Source organism: Mobula birostris, unplaced genomic scaffold (genome assembly GCF_030028105.1).
Source record: "Mobula birostris isolate sMobBir1 unplaced genomic scaffold, sMobBir1.hap1 scaffold_1106, whole genome shotgun sequence".
Taxonomy (NCBI): domain Eukaryota; kingdom Metazoa; phylum Chordata; class Chondrichthyes; order Myliobatiformes; family Myliobatidae; genus Mobula; species Mobula birostris.
Genome location: NW_027274147.1, coordinates 96,405 through 119,605, shown reverse-complemented (window position 1 = coordinate 119,605; position 23,201 = coordinate 96,405). Strand labels below are relative to the sequence as shown.

Sequence of the window (23,201 nt, the reverse complement as noted above, 5' to 3'; positions counted from 1 at the left end):
AGAGAGAGAGTGGGGAAAGAGCAAGAAGGAAAGGGGGAGTGTGTGAGTGAGGGAAACGCTATAGAAGTCAAAATCACTGAGGAAGGGGACTGAAGGGGGTAGGGTGACTGTGGGGAGGGTCTGTAGGGGGTAGGGTGACCGTGGGAAGGGACTGTGGGGGTACGGTGACTCTGGGGAGGGACAGTAGGGGGTAGGGTGACCGTGGGGAGGGACAGTAGGGGGTAGGGTGACTGTGGGGAGGGACAGTAGGGGGTAGGGTGACTGTGGGGAGGGTCTGTAGGGGGTAGAGTGACTGTGGTGAGGATCTGTGGGGGGTAAGGTGACCGTGGGGAGGGTCTGTAGGGGGTAGGGTGACCATGGGGAGGGACAGTAGGGGGTAGGGTGACCGTGGGAAGGGACTGTGGGGGTAGGGTGACTGTGGGGAGGGTCTGTAGGGGGTAGGGTGACCGTGGGGAGGGTCTGTGGGGGTAGGGTGACCATGGGGAGGGTCTGTGGGGGGTAGGGTGACTGTGGGGAGGGACAGTAGGGGGTAGGGTGACCATGGGGAGGGTAGGGTGACCGTGGGGAGGGATAGTAGGGGGTAAGGTGACCATGGGGAGGGTAGGGTGACCGTGGGGAGGGACAGTAGGGGGTAGGGTGACCGTGGGGAGGGTCTGTGGGGGGGTAAGGTGACCGTGGGGAGGGACAGTAGGGGGTAGGGTGACCATGGGGAGGGGAGGGTGACCGTGGGGAGGGACAGTAGGGAGTAGGGTGACTGTGAGGAGGGACAGTAGGGGGTAGGGTGACTGTGGGGAGGGTCTGTAGAGGGTAGGGTGACCGTGGGGAGGGACAGTAGGGGGTAGGGTGACTGTGGGGAGGGTCTGTAGGGGGTAGGGTGACCGTGGGGAGGGACAGTAGGGGGTAAGGTGACTGTGGGGAGGGTCTGTAGGGGGTGGGGTGACTGTGGGGAGGGTCTGTGGGGGGCAGGGTGACCGTGGGGAGGGACAGTAGGGGGTAGAGTGACTGTGGGGAGGGTCTGTAGGGGGTGGGGTGACTGTGGGGAGGGACAGTAGGGGGTAGGGTGACCGTGGAGAGGGACAGTAGGGGGTAGGGTGACCGTGGGAAGGGTCTGTGGGGGAGGAGGAGAGCAGTCGAGGGGAGTCCGTGAGTTAAGTTCTTCGGGGAGGGACCACAAGTACGTCTGAGACTGACTGGAAGTGCACGGCCGAAACTGAGTGTGAGATGAAGGTGGGGAAGTGTGAGAATGAGTGTGAACAAGGATGTGCGAGGGCAGGGGTGGGGTGCAGGTCATACCGGTGAGAGTGCAGCGGCAGGGTTGTGAGAGTTTCAGTGAGACTGGGATGAGAGTACAAACACGTACGGGTGAGGTCATGAAACTCAGCGTGGCGTTGCGGAGCAAAAGGCTGAGTAAATTGTAAAAGGTGGCAGACTGGGCAGTGGTGGTGCTGTGATGGACCCAATGGTTCCTGTGCACTAAATCAAGATTAGCGTTATTAAGATTAGACTTATTTGTCATATGCACACCGGAACTTTGGAACAGCCAGTGAGGTGAGGCATTTGCTTCAATGACCAGCACAGTGCCAGGATTTTGCTGAGGGCGGCCCGCGAGTAATGCTACGCCTCTGGTGTCAACATAGCGTGCGCACAGCTTACTAACCCTCACCTGCGTGAACGTGGGAGGAAACCAGAGCACCCGGAGGAAACCCATGCGGTCACTGGGAGAGCACACAAACTCCTTACAAGCAGAGGCATCCGATCTGCGATGGCCGGTGCTGTAAAACGTTGTGCTAACCACTGCCACCCGGTAAAGACAGGTCACTAGAAAGGGAAGTGATTTGGGAGGGGCTTTGCTTAGAGGAAGCAGACATTCCTTGCTCCAGTTATGGAGACTCCCACCAGAGCACACAGGGAATATTAGGGACTGCTGTGGGTCCCTGCCGAAGGAGGATAAATTCGGGGTAGCGGAGTGCCACGGAGGTTTGCCAGGTTTGCTCAGCAGGCCAGACAGCATCTATTACTTACTTACTGCCCATTCTGTCACTGGTATTTAGGGCAGCAATGAAGTCCTCCGTCTGTCTGTCCTTGGCCACTTGGATGTAGAAGGATTCGTCATTGCTGTTTCTGTAACAGTTTTGTTTGACCAGTCAGGGTCGTTAACCCTGAGCTGAACCCCCAAACCTGGAGGACTGAAGGACCACTCTTAGTCTGGCCTCTATCCTTTGACCTGTTCGGCATGGGTGACCCGACCAAGAGCCAAAGCACAAAGTCCTGACTCCAGCCAACATCAACCTACAGGCCAGATATACTGCAGATGTAGCCTAAGTCCACGAGCGTCGTGGTGTGGAGATTGATGGTACAGCAGTCTCTCTAGTCCTGAAGAAGGATCTTAGCCTGTTTATTCCCCTTGACAGATGCTGCACCTCCGAGCGGACCACAACCCTATTGTAGGGTTTGGAGGCTGGCGTGCCGTTTGCTGTTGTGTGCTGGGGCAGCAGGCTGAGGGTAGCAGACACCAACAGAATGAAGAAACTCATTCTTGAGGCCAGTGATGTTGTGGGGATGGAACTGGACTCTCTGACGGTGGTGTCTGAAAAGAGGATGCTGTCTAAGTTGCATGCTATCTTGGACAATGTCTCCCATCCACTACATAATGTACTGGGTGGGCACAGGAGTACATTCAGCCAGAGACTCATTCCACCAAGATGCAACACAGAGTGTCATAGGAAGTCATTCCTGCCTGTGGCCATCAAACCTTACAACTCCTCCCTTGGAGGGTCAGATACCCTGAGCCAATAGGCTGGTCCTGGACTTATTTCCTGGCATAATTTACATATTACTATTTAATTATTTATGGTTTTATTACTATTTAATTATTTATGGTGCAACTGTAACGAAAACCAATTTCCCTCGGAATCAATAACGTATGACTATGACTCAATGACCCGGAGAGTTATGTTGGCTGGAGTCAGGGCCTTGTGCTTTGGCTCTTGGTTGGGTCACCTATGGCAAACAGGTCAAAAGGTAGAGGTCAGACTAAGAGTGGTCCACCGGTCCTCCAGGTTTGGGGGTTCAGCTCAGGCTAACAAACCCGACTGGCCAAACAAAACTCTTGTGGAAACAGGAATGAAGCATCATTGCCCCTTGGCCCCAGAGGGACACTGTTTTATTCGGCTGTACTGATGAATACAGTTGAACAAGTAACCTTGACGTGAGAGGAGGAGAACAGAATAAGAAGGTGGGTGGAGGGGAGGAGTACACACTGGCAGGTGATTGGTGGGTGGGGAGGGGGAATGAAGTAAGAAGCTGGGAGGGGATAGGTGGAAAAGGTAAAGGACTGAAGAAGGAGGAATCTGATAGGAGAGAATGGTGGACCTTAGGAGAAAGGACAGGAGGAGGGGAACCAGGGGGCAGGCGAGGAGAAGGGAGGGTAAAAGGGGATACAGAATGGGGAATGGAAAAAGGAGAAGAGTAGAGGGCAGAAATTACTGGAAGTTAGAGAAAGTAGATTAGGCCTATGTGTCTGAGATGAGAAGAACTGAGAGAAACTAAATTTATAGTATTATAAAGGACACAAACAGGTCCTTCAGCCCACTAAGTCTATACTGACCCTCAAGCACCTATCCACATTAATCATATTTTAAACTCCCCACACCTCCATCAGCTCCTCCCCAGATTCCAACTCTTACCAAGACACTGGGAGGCAATTTACAGTGGCCGATTAACCCAGTACTGCCCCCTTACAGAGTGACCCTCCTTCAGTACCACTCCACACAGTGTGTCCTTCCCTCTGCTCTGCCCTTCCCAGTTTTAGTCTCCCTTAGTACCGCCTCTCCTACAGGGTGACTCTCCCTCAGCACTACCCCTCCCATAGAGAAACCTCAGCACTCCCTTGGCATTACCCCTCCCACGTAAAACCCCAGCACTTCCTTAGTATTACCCCTCCCACAGTGAAACCCCAGTACCCCCTCGGCATTACCCCCCCACAGTGAAACCCCAGTACCCCCTCGGCATTACCCCTCCCCCACAGTGAAACCCCAGTACCCCCTCGGCATTACCCCTCCCCCACAGTGAAACCCCAGTACCCCCTCGGCATTACCTCCCCCCCACAGTGAAACCCCAATACCCCCTCGGTATTACCCCCCCCACAGTGAAACCCCAGTACCCCCTCGGCATTACCCCTCCCCCACAGTGAAACCCCAGTACCCCCTCAGCATTACCCCACCCACAGTGAAACCCCAGTACCCCCTCGGCATTACCCCCCCACAGTGAAACCCCAGTACCCCCTCGGCATTACCCCTCCCCCACAGTGAAACCCCAGTACCCCCTCGGCATTACCCCTCCCCCACAGTGAAACCCCAGTACCCCCTCGGCATTACCCCTCCCACAGTGAAACCCCAGTACCCCCTTGGCATTACCTCCCCCCCACAGTGAAACCCCAGTACCCCCTCGGCATTACCCCCCCCCACAGTGAAACCCCAGTACCCCCTCGGCATTACCCCTCCCACAGTGAAACCCCAGTACCCCCTCAGCATTACCCCCCCCACAGTGAAACCCCAGTACTGCCCCTCCTACAGTGACAGAGCCTCCCAGCAGAGACGGCGGGTTGTGTCCCAAGTTTAACTGTATTTCTGTAGACATCTAAGTGTGTGCAGCCTTTCCAAGACAAGGTTAATTAGCCAGTATTGATTGGGGTAAGCAATACCTAGTGTGTGAGATATCCTAACACAGTGCGCCTGCCTTTGGGATTATCTCAGGCCATGCAGTCCATCCACATCCCCCCCCCCCACATACCCAACAGCTCCAGCCAGCATTATAAATCGTCTCAATTTAATGTGCCACCTCTCACAGGGATGGGATCCTCCTCTTCCTCTCCCTGGGGAACAGGTCTCCCCCTTCTCCCAGCGGGTGATCCTTCACCCCACCCATATAGAGAGGCTTGTCTCCGCCCCTCCATCCTGTTCCCCAGAAACCGTGGTGTGGGGTGGGGGGGGTAGGGTTCCCATCTCTGATTCTGGAGAGGGAGAACAGACCAAAACTTCCATTCAGCTCTTGCCTAAGGGTGCAAAATAGCATCTGCTTACACTCACAGTCAATCTGCTATGCACAGTTAATGTTTGTGTGTACCAGTGACTGAAGAGGTCAGTGTGTAAATTTGTGTGCTTGTGTTTGTTGGTGACACTACCTTTATTTTTCAATGTACACGATTGTCGTTTGCTTCAAATCAAATCAGTGAGGACTGTGCTGGGGCAGCCCGCAAGTGCCACCAACCTAGCATGCCCACCACTCACTAACCTTAACCTAGCATGCTCGCCACTCACTAACCTTAACCATACGCCTTTGGACTGTGGGAGGAAACCAGAGCACCTGGAGGAAACCCACGCAGTCATGGGGAAAATGTACAAACTCCTTGGAGGCAGCAGCGGGAATTGTCCCCCGATCAGTGTTGGCTGGCACTGTCACAGCGTCACGCTAACCACTATGTTACCGTGCCCATAAGACACAGTGGCAGAATTAGGCCATTCAGCCCATAAAGTCTGCTCCATCATTTGATCATGGCTGATTTATTTTCCCTCTCAAACCCATTCTCCTGCCTTCTCCCAGTAACCTTTGACACCTGTCAATCTTCACTTTAAATATACCCAATGACTTACCCTTCACCGCTGTCTCCCGGTGTGTCCACATATCTCTCTGTGTATCCTTGTCCCTGGGAATTAATCACTCAATCTGTATACCTGTCAGTGGGAGAACACCTTGCGCGCGTATGTGTGTGTGTGTCTGTACCTGTACACTTGAGTCATCCGTGAATTCATGTGTTTCCACATTCTTGCTGTACTTGGTCGTGATAAAGCACGCGCATGTGTATAATGTATATGAGAGAGTGTCCCGGTGACTCAGGAAGTGGTCATGTTGAAAGCGAGAATACTTGTTGGAAATTTGAAATAAAAATGGAAAATGCGGGGTAAACCTCTGGTCAGGCAGCATCCGCGGAGAAAGAGTCCCAGGAATCAAGGAACTGGGAAAAAGAGACTTTCAATAGGGGAGGAGGTTGGGGGTGCAAGACAGAGGAAATAGTTGTGACAGGGCAAGACCTAATGGGTTAGTGAGAAGTGCCTCTCATTAACAACACACACAAAATGCTGGAGGAACTCAGCAGGTCAGGCAGCATCTATGGAAATGAATAAACAGTCAACATTTTGGGCCGAGACCCTTCTTCAGGACTGATGGCTGATAAGACCCCGGGACCTGATGGTCTGCATCCCAGGGTACTTAAGGAGGTGGCTTTAGAAATCGTGGACGCATTGGTAATCATTTTCCAATGTTCTATAGATTCAGGATCAGCTCCTGTGGATTGGAGGGTGGCTAATGTTGTCCCACTTTTCAAGAAAGGAGGGAGAGAGTAAACAGGGAATTATAGACCGGTTAGCCTGACGTTGGTGGTGGGAAAGGTGCTGGAGTCAATTATAAAAGATGAAATTATGATACATTTAGATGGCGGTAACAGGATTGGTCCGAGTCAGCATGGATTTACAAAGGGGAAATCATGCTTGACTAATCTTCTGGAATTTTTTGAGGATGTAACTATGAAAATGGACAAAGGAGAGCCAGTGTATGTAGTGTACCTGGACTTTCAGAAAGCCTTTGATAAAGTCCCACATAGGAGATTAGTGGACAAAATTAGGGCACATGGTATTGGGGGCAGAGTACTGACATGGATTGAAAATTGGCTGGCTGACAGGAAACAAAGAGTAGCGATTAACGGGTCCCTTTCGGAATGGCAGGTGGTGACCAGTGGGGTACTACAGGGTTCAGTGCTGGGACCGCAGCTGTTTACAATATACATTAATGATTTAGATGAAGGGATTAAAAATAACATTAGCAAACTTGCCGATGACACAAAGCTGGGTGGCAGTGTGAAATGTGAGGAGGATGTTATGAGAATGCAGGGTGACTTGGACAGGCTGGGTGAGTGGGCGGATGCATGGCAGATGCAGTTTAATGTGGATAATGTGAGGTTATCCACTTTGGTGGTAAGAACAGGAAAGCAGATTATTATCTAAATGGAGTAAAGTTAGGAAAAGGGGAAGTACAACCAGATCTAGGTGTTCTTGTACATCAGTCACTGAAACCAAGCATGCAGGTACAGCAGGCAGTAAAGAAAGCTAATGGCATGCTGGCCTTCATGACAAGGGGTGTTGAGTATAGGAGCAAAGAGGTCCTTCTGCAGCTGTACAGGGCCCTGGTGAGACCACACCTGGAGTACTGTGTGCAGTTTTGGTCTCCAAATTCTTGCTATCGAGGGAGTACAGCGTAGGTTCACAAGGTTAATTCCCGGGATGGCAGGACTGTCATATGTTGAAAGATTGGAGCGACTGGGCTTGTATACACTGGAATTTAGAAGGATGAGAGGGGATCTGATTGAAACATATAAGATTATTAAGGGATTGGACATGCTAGAGGCAGGAAACGTGTTCCCGCTGATGGGTGATTCCAGAACCAGTTTAAGAATAAGGGGTAGGCCAGTTAGAACGGAGTTGAGGGAAAACCTTTTCACCCAGAGAGTGGTGGATATATGGAATGCTCAGCCCCAGAAGGCTGTGGAGGTGAAGTCTCTGAATGTTTTCAAGAAAGAGATGAATAGAGCTCTTAAAGATAGCGGAATCAAAGGTTATGGGGATAAGGCAGGAACTGCATACTGATAGTGGATGATCAGCCATGATCACAGTGAATGGCAGTGCTGGCTCGAAGGGCCGAATGGCTTACTCCTGCACCTATTGTCTATTGTCTTTTGAGTGGGGGGGGGGGAGGCGACAGAATAAAAAGATGGGAGGGGAGAGGAAAGAGGCTGGCTAGAAGGCGATAGGTGAAGTCAGGTGTGTGGGACAGGTAAAGGGCTGGAAAGGAAGGAATCTGATGGGGGAAGAGGGTGGACCATAGGAGAAAGAGGAGGAGGATGGCACCCAGGGGGAGGTGATAGGCAAGTGAGAAAAGATACAGGACCAGGGCAGGGAATAGATGAAGGGGGCGGGGGGATTTTTTCTTACCGGAAGGAAAAATCGATATTCATGCCATCAGGTTGGAAGCTAACAGGACAGAATCTAAGCAGTTCTCAATAACGCATCTGGTCTTGCCCTGTCACAGCTATATCCTCTTTGTTGCCCACCCTCTCCCACCTCTGTTAATGCCTCTTTGTTAATTCTAGCCAATAATGAGGCTGTGGGATTTGTCCAGTGAGGTAGACGATATGGATAGAACAAAAAGTAATGGCCGGCAGAAACGGCCACTTCTGATACAGTCAGAAGGACAGACAAAGTTACCAGAAGCTGGAGAGGTTGGTTTGGGGTCTCTGGAAGGCTGCATTGTGCCGAGTCAGAAGACATGGTGTGGAACCACAAGCTTTTGTTGGGTCGCATGTGACATGCTTGCCTTTCTGTAGTCGAGGCACCGAGATGAGGGAAGTTACAATGCAGCTACGGGATCTAAAGCTCTGGTCAGGCCTCATCTCAATCTTGGTCGCCCGATTATAGGAAGGAATGTGGAGAATGTGGAGAGGGTTCACCAGGAATGGAGGGCAGCTGCCACAAGGAGAGGTTGGATGGAATAGAGCATAGGACACCACAGCTTAGGAACAGGCAATTCGGCCCGCCACGTTGTGCTGAGCCAGTTAAATTAGTAATTAGACGTTTACTCTGCTCTTTGCGGCTCTGAGGCTAAGGAGGTGAGGCTGCTCTGGGCCGTGAGCTCCACGACAATTTTGCCCCGCTCTGTGACGAACAGAGGCTGAGACTACGGGCCTGCTCTGGCTGCTCCCAGCTTCTTTTTCACAGACTCACCTTCATTCTGAATGTTGTTGCTTGCTTTTATTGCTTCCATAATTTGTGTGTGTTTTTTTTCTTGCTGCACTCTTTCGTCTTTTTCCTAAAGGGTTCTTTCTTGGTTTCTTGTTTTGTGGCTGCCTGTGAGCAGACAAGTCTCTAGGTTGAATAATTTATACATAGTTTGATGATAAACATACTTTGAACTTTTAATTAGTAATCAAATGTCTACTCAATATCATTCCCTGCACAATTCATGTTCCTATCTAATAGTCTTTTGAACGCCCCTATCGTATTCTTCTACATTATCATCCTTGGCAGTTCTAGGTGCCCACAACCCAGTGTAAAAAAAAAACTTGCCCCAACATATCTTCCTTCAACTTAGTGATAACCAGTGATATTAAACATAATTCTGATTCTGAAGCTGGCTCTTGTACTTAATCTGAGCACCAGTGCCCCACAAGGCTGTGTACTCAGCCCCCTGCTGTACTCACTGTACACCCATGATTGTGTAGCCAAGTTTCCATCAAACTCAATATATAAGTTTGCTGATGACACAATTGTAGGCCGTATCTCGGGTAATGATGAGTTTGAGCACAGAGAGGAAATTAAGAACCTGGTGGCATGGTGCGAAGACAATAACCTATCCCTCAACGTCAGCAAGACGAAGGAATTGGTTGTTGACTTCAGAAGGAGTAGCAGACCGCACGACCCAATTTACATCGGTGGTGCGCAAGTGGAACAGGTCAAAAGCTTTAAGTGCCTCGAGGTCAGTATCACAAATGACCTGACTTGGTCCAACCAAGCAGAGTCCACTGCCAAGAAGGCCCACCAGCGCCTTCACTTCCTGAGAAAACTAAAGAAATTTGGCCTGTCCCCTAAAACCCTCACTAATTTTTATAGATGCACCGTAGAAAGCATTCTTCTAGGGTGCATCACAACCTGGTATGGAAGTTGTCCTGTCCAAGACCGAACAAGCTGCAGAAGATAGTGAACACGGCGCAGCACATCACACAAACCAATCTTCCGTCCTTGGACTCACTTTACACCGCACACTGTCGGAGCAGTGCTGCCAGGATAATCAAGGAGACGACCCACGCAGCCAACACACTTTTTGTCCCTCTTCCCTCCGGGAGAAGGCTCAGGAGCTTGAAGACTCGTACGGCCAGATTTGGGAACAGCTTCTTTCCAACTGTGATAAGACTGCTGAATGGATCCTGACCCGGATCTGGGCCGTACCCTCCAAATATCCGAACCTGCCTCTCGGTTTTTTTGCACTACTTTACTTTCCATTTTTCTATTTTCTATTTATGATTTATAATTTAAATTTTTAATATTTACTAATTTTTACTATTTTAAATATTTAATATTTGTAATTCAGGGAGTGTGAAGCGCAGAATCAGATATCGCTGTGATGATTGTACGTTCTAGTATCAATTGTTTTGGCGACAATAAAGTATAAAGTATAATTCTGGACTAATAAAGGCGAGGGTGCCAGATGCCTCCTTAACCACCCTATCAAACTCTGTAGCCACTTTCAGAACGACGGACTTGGACCCCAGGATCCTTCAGCTCTTCAACACTGTTAAACGCCTTGCCATTAATGGTGAACTATCTCTTTAGTTTTGGGGTAATAGGGTTTTCTCTGGAGCGGTGGCTGGTGAGGGGAGGCATGATAGATGTTTGAAAAATCATGAAAGGTATAGTTAGATTTAGACAGCTGGTATCTTTTCCCTGGCATCAATATGTCTAATACCAGAAGGTGGGAAATGGGAAATTCAAAGGCCGTATGCTTACTGTCACTTAACATCAAATGCTTGTTCCGGCAGGTTTTACTGGGATCTTGCCATGCTGCTGCTAATGGTGGGGAACCTGATCATCCTGCCAGTGGGAATCACCTTCTTCAAAGATGAGAACACCCCTCCCTGGATTGTCTTCAACGTGGTGTCAGACACCTTCTTCCTCATTGACCTGGTGCTCAACTTCAGGACGGGCATCGTGGTGGAGGACAATACGGAGATCATCCTGGACCCTCACACCATCAAGATGAAGTATCTAAAGAGCTGGTTCTTGGTGGACTTTGTCTCCTCCATCCCTGTCGACTATGTCTTCCTCATCGTGGACCTGGAGACGAGGGTGGACTCTGAGGTTTACAAGACAGCCAGGGCACTGAGGATCGTGAGATTCGCCAAGATCCTCAGCTTACTCCGGCTCCTGCGCCTGTCTCGTCTAATACGATACATACACCAGTGGGAGGAGGTAAACATCTGGGCTCAGCGAGCTTGGAACAGGCTGGCTGGTTGGTCCTCTGAAACTCTCCTCTCCCTGCAAGAATCTGTAACTTAATCCCTCACTCCTTCCCCTTCCCAATTCCCAGAAAGTTCCCCTGATCTTCTCTTCCCACCCCAATACCTCCCTTTCTGATTTCACTGCCTCTCTGGATTGCTTCTCATCGCCATCCAAACCCCTCCCTCATGATCCCCTCCCTCTATAATCTTCCCTTCCCAGCTTACCAAAGGGGCAACTTACAGTAGCCAATTAACAATTAACAAGACCATATGACACAGGAGCAGAATTAGATCATTCAGCCAATTGACATTCAGTCAAGGCTGATTTATTTTCCTTCTCAACTCCATTCTTCTGCCTTCTTCCTGTAACCTTTGACATCATCACTAATCAAAAGCTTATCAACCACCATTTTGAATACGCCCCCAATGATTTGGCCTCCACAGCCAGCTGAATTCCACAGGTTCACCACCCTCTGTCTTAAGAAATCTCTCCTCATCTCTGTTGTAAAGGGGCACCCTTCTATTCTGAGGCTGCCCCTGCTATTGGAAACATCCTCTCCACATCCACTCTGCTGAGGCCTTTCAATATTCAGTAGTCTTCAATGAGATCTCCCCTCAATCTTCTAAACTCCAGTGAGCACAGGCCCAGAGCCATCAAACGCTCCTCATATATTAACCCTTTAAATTCTAGGATAATTCTTGTGAACCTCATCTGTCGGCACATCCTTTTCTAAATAAGGGGCCCAAAACTGCTCACAATACTCCAAGTGCAGTCTGACCAATGACTTATAACAGATTACATCTGGCGAATGGTATGCTGGCATTCATAGCAAGAGGATTCGAGTACAGGAGCAGGGAGGTACTACTGCAGTTGTACAAGGCCTTGGTGAGATCACACCTGGAGCATTGTGTGCAGTTTTGGTCCCCTAATCTGAGGAAAGACATTCTCGCCATAGAGGGAGTACAAAGAAGGTTCACCAGATTGATTCCTGGGATGGCAGGACTTTCATATGATGAAAGACTGGATCGACTAGGCTTGTACTCTCTGGAATTTAGAAGATTGAGGGGGGATCTGATTGAAACGTATAAATTTCTAAAGGGATTGGACAGGCTAGATGCAGGAAGATTGTTCCCGATGTTGGGGAAGTCCAGAACGAGGGGTTACAGCTTGAGGATAAAGGGGAAGCCTTTTAGGACTGAGATGAGGAAAAACTTCTTCACACAGAGAGTGGTGAATCTGTGGAATTCTCTGCCACAGGAAACAGTTGAGGCCAGTTCATTGGCTATATTTAAGAGGGAGTTAGATATGGCCCTTGTGGCCAAAGGGATCAGGGAGTATTGGAGAGAAGGCAGGTACAGGGTTCTGAGTTGGATGATCAGCCATGATCATACTGAATGGCAGTGCAGGCTCGAAGGGCTGAATGGCCTACTCCTGCACCTATTTTCTATGTTCCTATATTTCTACATCCTTGCTTTTATACTCTAGTCCTTTTGAAATCAACGCTAACATTGCATTTGCCTTCCTCACCACCAACTCAACCTGTAAGTTCTCCTTTATGGAATCCTGCACAAGGACTCCCAAGTCCCTTTCACTTCCAATTTCTGAATTTGCTTCTGGTTTAGAAAATAGTCAGTTCCTTTATTCCTTTTTACCAAAGTGCATGCCCAAACTGCATTCCATCTCCCACATCTTTGCTCATTCTCCCAATCTGTCCAAGTCCTTCTTCAGACTCCCTGCTTCCTCAAAACATCCTGCCCCTCCACCTATCCTTGTGTCATCCACAAACCTGGCCACAAAATCATCAGTTCCATCATCCAGATCATTGACACATAATGTGAAAAGTAGCGGACCCGACACCAAGCAACCCCCAGGTCATCGGGAGATACTATTAAAAGGGAAACATGCAAACTCCACATAGACAGCACCGGGGGGCCGGGTTCAAATTTGGGTCTCTGCCATCTGAACCATTGTGGTACCCTATTATTCTTATTCGGGCTCTTTCAAATAAGATCTTATCAAATTAAATCTATCAAATAAGATCACCCTTCATTTTCCTAAACTCTAAAGGGTACTGACCCAAGCTCTCCTGATAGGACAAGCCTCGCATCCCAGGAATTAGCCTGGCGAAACTCATTTAGACCATTTGCTTTTCTTACCACAGTGAAAGGCATCAAATACCCTTTCTTTGGGACCTTATTCACACGTCCCGAAACATCCCTCAGTGGCTGTGGGCGAGACCTGAGGGAGACGGTTCACCTGCTGGAATTGGACTTGTTACTGGTTTATTCTATGATACAGTGGAAAGCTGGTCTTGTTCATACAGATCAGATCGTTACACAGTGCATTGAGGTAGAACAAGGTAAATCAATAACAAAATGCGGAATAAAACGTAACAGCTACAGAGAAAGTGCAGGGCGGGTCGACGATGAGGTGCAAGATCATAGCGAGGTAGATTGTGAGGTCGAGGGTTCATCTTATTGTTCAGTGGTCTGGTAACAGTGGGAGTAGAAGTTGTCCCCGAGCCTGAGGGTCAGTGTTGCCTGATGGGACAGGGGGGAAGAGAGGATGTCCGGGGTGGGAGGGGTCTTTGATTCTACTGGCTGCTTTACTGAGGCAGCGAGAAGTGTAAACAGAGTCCGTGGAGGGGAACTGGTTGCTGTGATGTGCTGAGGTATTTCATTCACTTATTTTCTTCAGTGATATGGTGTGGAGTTGGCCCTTCGAGTCGTGCCGCACCAAATTACGTTCATTTCCTGCGCCGTCTTTAAGAAGTTCCCGTGAGTGCATGAGTTTCCTCCAGGTGCTCTGGTTTCCCCTCATAGTCCAAAGATGCACCGGTTGGTCATTGTAAGTTGTCCTGTGATTAGGCTGGGGTTGCTAGGCGGTGGGTAGCTCAGTGGGTATGAGGGCAGAACAAGGTAGATTGTGCGGTCCATTGTACTAGGGAACCACTCAGCAGTCGGGTAGAAGCTGCCCTTGAGCCTGGTGGCACAAGCATTCAGGCTTTTGTACCTTCTGCCTGATGGGAGAGGGGAGAAGAGAGGATGTCCGGGGTGGGTGGGGTGTGGTGGTTGTCTGCTTTTGACCGCTTGACGGGACAGACCATGTTCCACCAATGGGGAAGTCTGGAGCGAGGTTCTTGTGTTAGGGAGTGATGCTGAAATTGTGTATAATACTAAGCAAGAAGTATGGCTTGGGAGAACGTGCAAACTCCACGCAGACAGCACTGGAGGCTGAATCGAAGCTGGGCTAGTGCTGTGAGACCCTGTTACATGGACCCTCACAACTTATCCATGCCAATTTAGTTTGCCTTCATCTGTTCCAGCCCAGCCTATCCAATTCTTCTCCATCGCGACGATTTTCCTCACCTTGTAACATCCTCGTAAACCTGCTCTGCCCCCTCTCCAATTCCTCACTCCTCAGCCAGACTCAAACATGTCACCCCTTCCTCTACCCACCGGTGGGCAACCAATCACAGGGCAGGTTGAAGAACCCACCCTCACCATCTCTCTTGCTCTATTCGTCAGATTTTCCACATGACCTACGACCTAGCCAGTGCAGTGGTGAGGATTGTCAACCTCATCGGGATGATGCTCTTGCTGTGCCACTGGGATGGCTGCCTCCAGTTCCTTGTTCCCATGCTCCAGGACTTCCCAGAGGATTGCTGGGTCTCCATCAACCGCATGGTGGTAAGTGCTGGGGGTTGGGGGGGGGGGTGGAAAAATCAAGCAAAAATCCACAGGCGCTGGGAATACAAAATAAAGATATTGGAGATATCCAACAAGTTGGGCAGCATCCACGGAGGAAGAGACAGGTCAAATTATTTCAGGTCGAAGATGCTTTTGTCAGAACTGGGAGAGAATGAAAGCAAAATTAGTGCATAAATACAGTATATAAAATTATGAGAGGTGCGATAGGGTAAATACGTCCCCCACACCCCCCGGGTGGAAATGTCAAATGTTAGAGGGTATGGGTTTAAGGTGAGAGGGGAAAAGTTTAAAGGAGATGGTCGGTGGGACTAGGTGAGAGTAAGAGTTCGGCACGGACTAGAAGGGCCGAGTTGGCCTGTTTCCGTGCTGTAATTGTTACATGGTTATATGGGTGGGGCAAATTTGATTTTGTACGGAGAGTAGTGGGTGCCTGGCGTGTGCTGTCAGGGCTGGTGGTGATGGAGACAGATACAGCAGAGAGATTCAAGATGCATTTAAACAGGCATTTGGATATCAGAATCAGGTTTGTTAGCACCGGCATGTGTTGTGAAATTTGTTAACCTAGCAGCAGCAGTTCAGTGCGATACATAATATAAAAGAGAGAAAAAAATAAATCAATTATAGTATACGTATATTGAATACATTAAAAATCGTGCAAAAACAGAAATAATATATATTTAACAGTATACTGTGATATTCTTGACCTGCTGCAACTTATTTTCTGCTACTTAGCTATTTAATACTGTTTTTCTATTCCTGTCTTGTTTTTATCTACCGCTTTATTTAATTGCCTGAGAGGAAGCCAAACAGAGTTTCATTGTACCTATGTATAATGACAATAAAGATCATTCCACTTCACTCCACTCCACTCCACTCCACTCAATTCCACTCCACCCCAATCCACTCCACTCCACTCCATTCCACTCCACTCTATCCCATCCCATCCCACCACACCCCACCCATCCCATCCCATCCCACCACACCCCACCCATCCCATCCCATCCCACCACACCCCACCCATCCCATCCCATCCCATCCCACCACACCCCACCCCATCCCATCCCATCCCACCCCATCCCATCCCATCCCACCACACCCCACCCCACCCCATCCCATCCCACTCCACTCCACTCCACTCCACTCAAATCCACTCCACTCCACTCCACTCCATTCCACTCCACTCTATCCCATCCCATCCCATCCAATCCCACTCCATCCCATCCCCCCCACCCCACCCCACCCCACCCCACCCCATCCCACTCCACTCCACTCTATCCCATCCCACCCCATCCCATCCCACCACACCCCACCCCACCCCATCCCATCCCACTCAATTCCATTCCACTCCACTCCACTCAATTCCACTCCACTCCACTCCACTCCATTCCACTCCACTCTATCCCATCCCATCCCACCACACCCCACCCCATCCCATCCCATCCCACTCCACTCAATTCCACTCCACTCCACTCCATTCCATTCCACTCCACTCTATCCCATCCCATCCCATCCCACACAATCCCACCCCATCCCATCCCACCCCAACCCACCCCACGCCACCCCATCCCATCCCATCCCACTCCACTCCACTCTATCCCATCCCACCACACCCCACCCCATCCCATCCCACTTCACTCCACTCTACTCAATTCCATTCCACTCCACTCCACTCAATTCCACTCCACTCCACTCCACTCAATTCCACTCCACTCCACTCCACTCCACTCTATCCCATCCCATCCCATCCCACCCGACCCCACCCGACCCCACCCCATCCCACCCCATCCCATCCCATTCCATCCCATTCCATCCCATTCCATCCCATCCCATCCCATCCCATCCCACCACATCCCACCCCATCCCACCCCATCCCACCCCATCCCACCCCATCCCACCCCATCCCATCCCATCCCATCCCATCCCACTCCACTCCACTCCACACCACTCCACTCCATTCCACTCCACCCCACCACACCCCACCCCACTCCACCCCACTCCACCCCACTCTACCCCACTCTACCCCACTCCACCCCACTCCACCCCACTCCACTCCACCCCACCCCACTCCTCCCCAGTCCACTCAATTCCCCTCAATTCCACCCCACTCCACCCCACTCCACCCCACTCCATTCCACTCCATTCCACTCCATTCCACCCCAGTCCACCCCACTCCACTCCACTCCATTCCACTCCACTTCTCTCAATTCCATTCCACTCCACTCCACCCCATTCCATTCCACTCCACTCCACTCCACTCCACTCCCTTCCACTCCACTCCACTCTGTTCCATTCCATTCCACTCCACTCCACTCCACTCCTCTCAATTCCATTCCACTCCATTCCGCTCCACTCCACCCCACCCAACTCATTCCATTCCATCCCACTCCACTCAATTCCACTCCACTCCACTCCATTCCACTCCATTCCACTCCACTCCACTCCACTCCATTCCAGTCCACCCCACCCCACCCCATCCCATCCCACCCTACCCCACCACATCCCATCCCACTCCACTTCACTCCTCTCAATTCCATTCCACTCCATTCCACTCCAATCCACTCTATTCCACTCCACTCTATTCCACTCCACTCCACTCCACTCCGCTCCACTCTACTCCATTCCACTGCACCCCACTCCACTCCACTCCACTCCACTCCACTCCACTCCACTCCACTCCACTCCACTCTACTCTACTCTACTCTACTCTACTCTACTCTACTCTACTCTACTCTACTCTACTCTACTCTACTCTACTCTACTCTACTCTACTCCACTCCACTCCACTCCACTCCACTCCACTCCACTCAATTCAACTCCATTCCTTTCCATTCCACTCCACTCCACTCAATTTCCACTCCACTCCACTCCACTCAATTCCACTCAATTCCACTCCACTCCACTCCACTCGATTCCATTCCATTCCACTCCACTCAATTCCACTCCACTCCACTCTACTCCATTCCACTGCATCCCACTCCATTCCATTCCACTCCACTCCACTCCATTCCACTCCATTCCATTCCATTCCATTCCACTCCACTCCACTCCACTCCACTCCACTCCACTCCACTCCACCCCACTCCACTCCACCCCACTCCACTACACCCCACTCCTCCCCACTCCTCCCCATTAAACCCCACTCCTCTCAATTCCATTCCACTCCATTCCACTCTGCTCCACTCCACTCCACTCCACTCCACTCCACTCCACTCTACTCTACTCTACTCTACTCTACTCTACTCTACTCTACTCTACTCTACTCTACTCTACTCTACTCCACTCCACTCCACTCCACTCCACTCCACTCAATTCAACTCCATTCCTTTCCTTTCCACTCCACTCCACTCCACTCAATTCCACTCCACTCCACTCCACTCCACTCGATTCCATTCCACTCCACTCCACTCCACTCCACCCCACTCCACTCCACCCCACTCCACTACACCCCACTCCTCCCCACTCCTCCCCATTAAACCCCACTCCTCTCAATTCCATTCCACTCCATTCCATTCTGCTCCACTCCACTCCACTCCACTCCACTCTACTCCACTCTACTCTACTCTACTCTACTCTACTCTGCTCCGCTCCACTCCACTCCACTCCACTCCACTCCACTCCACTCCACTCCACTCAATTCAACTCCATTCCTTTCCATTCCACTCCACTCCACTCCACTCAATTCCACTCCACTCCACTCCACTCCACTCGATTCCATTCCATACCACTCCACTCAATTCCACTCCACTCCACTCTACTCCATTCCACTCCACTCTACTCCATTCCACTCCACTCTACTCCATTCCACTGCACCTCACTCCATTCCACTCCATTCCACTCCACTCCACCCCACTCCACTCCACCCCACTCCTCCCTACTCCTCCCCATTCCACCCCCCCACTCCACTCCACTCTACTCCCTTCCATTCCATTCCATTCCATTCCATTCCATTCCATTCCATTCTATTCCACTCCACTCCACTCCACTCCATTCCACTCCACCCCACCCCACCCCATCCGATCCAATTCCACTCCACTGCACTCCACTCCTCTCAATTCCATTCCACTCCATTCCACCCCACTCCACTCCACCCCACTCCGCTCCACTCAATTCCACTCCACTCCACTCAATTCCACTCCACTCCACTCCACTCCATTCCACTCCATTCCACTCTACTCCACTCTACTCCACTCCACTCCACTCCACTCAATTCAACTCCATTCCTTTCCATTCCACTCCACTCCACTCAATTTCCACTCCACTCCACTCCACTCAATTCCATTCCACTCCACTCCACTCAATTCCACTCCACTCCGCTCCATTCCATTCCACTCCACTCAATTCCACTCCTCTCAATTCCATTCCACTCCATTCCAGTCCACTCCACCCCACCCAACTCATTCCATTCCATCCTACTCCACTCAATTCCATTCCACTCCACTCCACTCAATTCCACTCCACTCTGCTCCATTCCATTCCACTCCACTCCACTCCACTCCTCTCAATTCCATTCCACTCCATTCCACTCCACTCCACCCCAGCCAACTCATTCCATTCCATCCCACTCCACTCAATTCCACTCCACTCCACTCCATTCCACTCCATTCCACTCCACTCCACTCCATTCCACCCCACCCCACCCCATCCCATCCCATCCCATCCCACCCCACCCCACCACATCCCATCCCACTCCACTCCTCTCAATTCCATTCCACTCCACTCCACTCAATTCCACTCCACTCCGCTCCATTCCATTCCACTCCACTCAATTCCACTCCTCTCAATTCCATTCCACTCCATTCCAGTCCACTCCACCCCACCCAACTCATTCCATTCCATCCTACTCCACTCAATTCCATTCCACTCCACTCCACTCAATTCCACTCCACTCTGCTCCATTCCATTCCACTCCACTCCACTCCACTCCTCTCAATTCCATTCCACTCCATTCCACTCCACTCCACCCCAGCCAACTCATTCCATTCCATCCCACTCCACTCAATTCCACTCCACTCCACTCCATTCCACTCCATTCCACTCCACTCCACTCCATTCCACCCCACCCCACCCCATCCCATCCCATCCCATCCCACCCCACCCCACCACATCCCATCCCACTCCACTCCTCTCAATTCCATTCCACTCCATTCCACTCCAATCCACTCTATTCCACTCCACTCTATTCCACTCCACTCCACTCCACTCCGCTCCACTCTATTCCATTCCACTCCACTCCACTCCACTCCACTCCGCTCCGCTCCACTCCATTCCATTCCATTCCATTCCATTCTATTCCACTCCACTCCACTCCACTCCATTCCATTCCACCCCATCCCACCCCACCCAACCCCACCCCACCCCACCCCACCCCATCCCACCCCACCCCACCCCATCCCACCCCACCCCACCCCATCCCATCCCATCCCATTCCACTCCACTGCATTCCACTCCTCTCAATTCCATTCCACTCCATTCCACTCCACTCCACCCCTCCCTATCCCATCCCATTCCACTCTAACCCACTCCACCCCACTCCACTCCATTGCACTCCACTCCACTCCGCTCCGCTCCACTCCATCCCATCCCATCCCATCCCATCCCATCCCATTCCATCCCATCCCATCCCATCCCATCCCATCCCACTCCACTCCATTCCACTCCACCCCACTCCACTCCACTCCACTCCACTCCACTCCACTCCACTCAATTCAACTCCATTCCCTTCCATTCCACTCCACTCCACTCAATTCCACTCCACTCCACTCAATTCCACTCCACTCCACTCGATTCCATTCCATTCCACTCCACTCAATTCCACTCCGCTCCACTCTATTCCATTCCATTCCACTCCATTCCACTCCACTCCACTCCACTCCACTCCACTCCGCTCCACTCCATTCTATTCCATTCCATTCCATTCCATTCCATTCCATTCCATTCCACTCCACTCCACTCCACTCCACTCCACTCCACTACACTACACTACACTACACTACACTCCATTCCACCCCACCCCACCCCACCCCATCCCATTCCACTCCACTGCACTCCACTCCTCTCAATTCCATTCCACTCCACTCCACCCCACCCTATCCCATCCTATTCCACTCCAACCCACTCCACCCCACTCCACTCCACTCCATTGCACTCCCCTCCATTGCACTCCACTCCACTCCACTCCACTCCATTCCATTCCATCCCATCCCATCCCATCCCACTCCACTCCATTCCACTCCACTCCACTCAATTCAACTCCATTCCTTTCCATTCCACTCAACTCCACTCCACGCGATTCCATTCCATTCCACTCCACTCAATTCCACTCCACTCCACTCCACTCTACTCCATTCCATTCCACTCCACTCATTGCAACTCCATTCCCTTCCATTCCACTCCACTCCACTCGATTCCACTCCACTCCACTCCACTCGATTCCATTCCATTCCACTCCACTCAATTCCACTCCACTCCACTCTACTCCATTCCACTGCATCCCACTCCATTCCACTCCACTCCACTCCATTCCACTCCACTCCACTCCACTCCACCCCACTCCACCCCACTCCACCCCACTCCTCCCTACTCCTCCCTACTCCTCCCTACTCCTCCCTACTCCTCCCCACTCCTCCCCACTCCTCCCCATTCCACCCCACTCCTCTCAATTCCATTCCACTCCATTCCGCTCCATTCCACTCCACTCCACTCCACTCCACTCCACTCCACTCCACTCCACTCCACTCTACTCTACTCTACTCTACTCTACTCTACTCTACTCTACTCTACTCTACTCTACTCCACTCCACTCCACTCCACTCCACTCCACTCCACTCCACTCCACTCAATTCAACTCCATTCCTTTCCATTCCACTCCACTCCACTCCACTCAATTTCCACTCCACTCCACTCCACTCCACTCAATTCCACTCCACTCCACTCCACTCCACTCCACGCCACTCCACTCCACTCGATTCCATTCCATACCACTCCACTCAATTCCACTCCACTCCACTCCACTCTACTCCATTCCACTGCACCCCACCCCACTCCACTCCACTCCACTCCACTCCACTTCACTTCACTTCACTTCACTTCACTCCACTCCACTCCACTCCACTCCACTCCACTCCACTCCACTCCACTCCACTCCACTCCACTCCACTCTACTCTACTCTACTCTACTCTACTCTACTCTACTCTACTCTACTCTACTCTACTCCACTCCACTCCACTCCACTCCACTCCACTCCACTCAATTCAACTCCATTCCTTTCCATTCCATTCCACTCCACTCCACTCAATTTCCACTCCACTCCACTCCACTCAATTCCACTCCACTCCACTCAATTCCACTCCACTCCACTCCACTCGATTCCATTCCATTCCACTCCACTCAATTCCACTCCACTCCACTCTACTCCATTCCACTGCATCCCACTCCATTCCACTCCACTCCACTCCATTCCACTCCACTCCACTCCACTCCACCCCACTCCACCCCACTCCACCCCACTCCTCCCTACTCCTCCCTACTCCTCCCTACTCCTCCCTACTCCTCCCCACTCCTCCCCACTCCTCCCCATTCCACCCCACTCCTCTCAATTCCATTCCACTCCATTCCGCTCCATTCCACTCCACTCCACTCCACTCCACTCCACTCCACTCCACTCCACTCCACTCCACTCTACTCCACTCCACTCTACTCTACTCTACTCTACTCTACTCTACTCTACTCTACTCTACTCTACTCCACTCCACTCCACTCCACTCCACTCCACTCCACTCCACTCCACTCCATTCCTTTCCATTCCACTCCACTCCACTCCACTCAATTTCCACTCCACTCCACTCCACTCCACTCCACTCCACTCAATTCCACTCCACTCCACTCCACTCCACTCCACGCCACTCCACTCCACTCGATTCCATTCCATACCACTCCACTCAATTCCACTCCACTCCACTCCACTCTACTCCATTCCACTGCACCCCACTCCACTCCACTCCACTCCACTCCACTCCACTTCACTTCACTTCACTTCACTTCACTCCACTCCACTCCACTCCACTCCACTCCACTCCACTCCACTCCACTCCACTCCACTCTACTCTACTCTACTCTACTCTACTCTACTCTACTCTACTCTACTCTACTCTACTCTACTCTACTCTACTCTACTCTACTCTACTCTACTCCACTCCACTCCACTCCACTCCACTCAATTCAACTCCATTCCTTTCCATTCCATTCCACTCCACTCCACTCAATTTCCACTCCACTCCACTCCACTCAATTCCACTCCACTCCACTCAATTCCACTCAATTCCACTCCACTCCACTCCACTCGATTCCATTCCATTCCACTCCACTCAATTCCACTCCACTCCACTCTAC

The 23,201-nt window shown here is 51.0% G+C and overlaps 1 protein-coding gene across 1 annotated transcript in view; it reads left to right on the top strand.

The window, feature by feature from the left end:
* Positions 1–23,201, top strand: part of LOC140192300 (potassium/sodium hyperpolarization-activated cyclic nucleotide-gated channel 3-like) — a 50,333-nt gene that overhangs the window by 4,672 nt on the left and 22,460 nt on the right. Inside the window, exons 2-3 of the mRNA XM_072249965.1 lie at positions 10,643–11,072; positions 14,630–14,791. Coding sequence (XP_072106066.1) covers positions 10,643–11,072; positions 14,630–14,791 — 592 coding nt within the window. The remainder of the gene's footprint in view (positions 1–10,642; positions 11,073–14,629; positions 14,792–23,201) is intronic.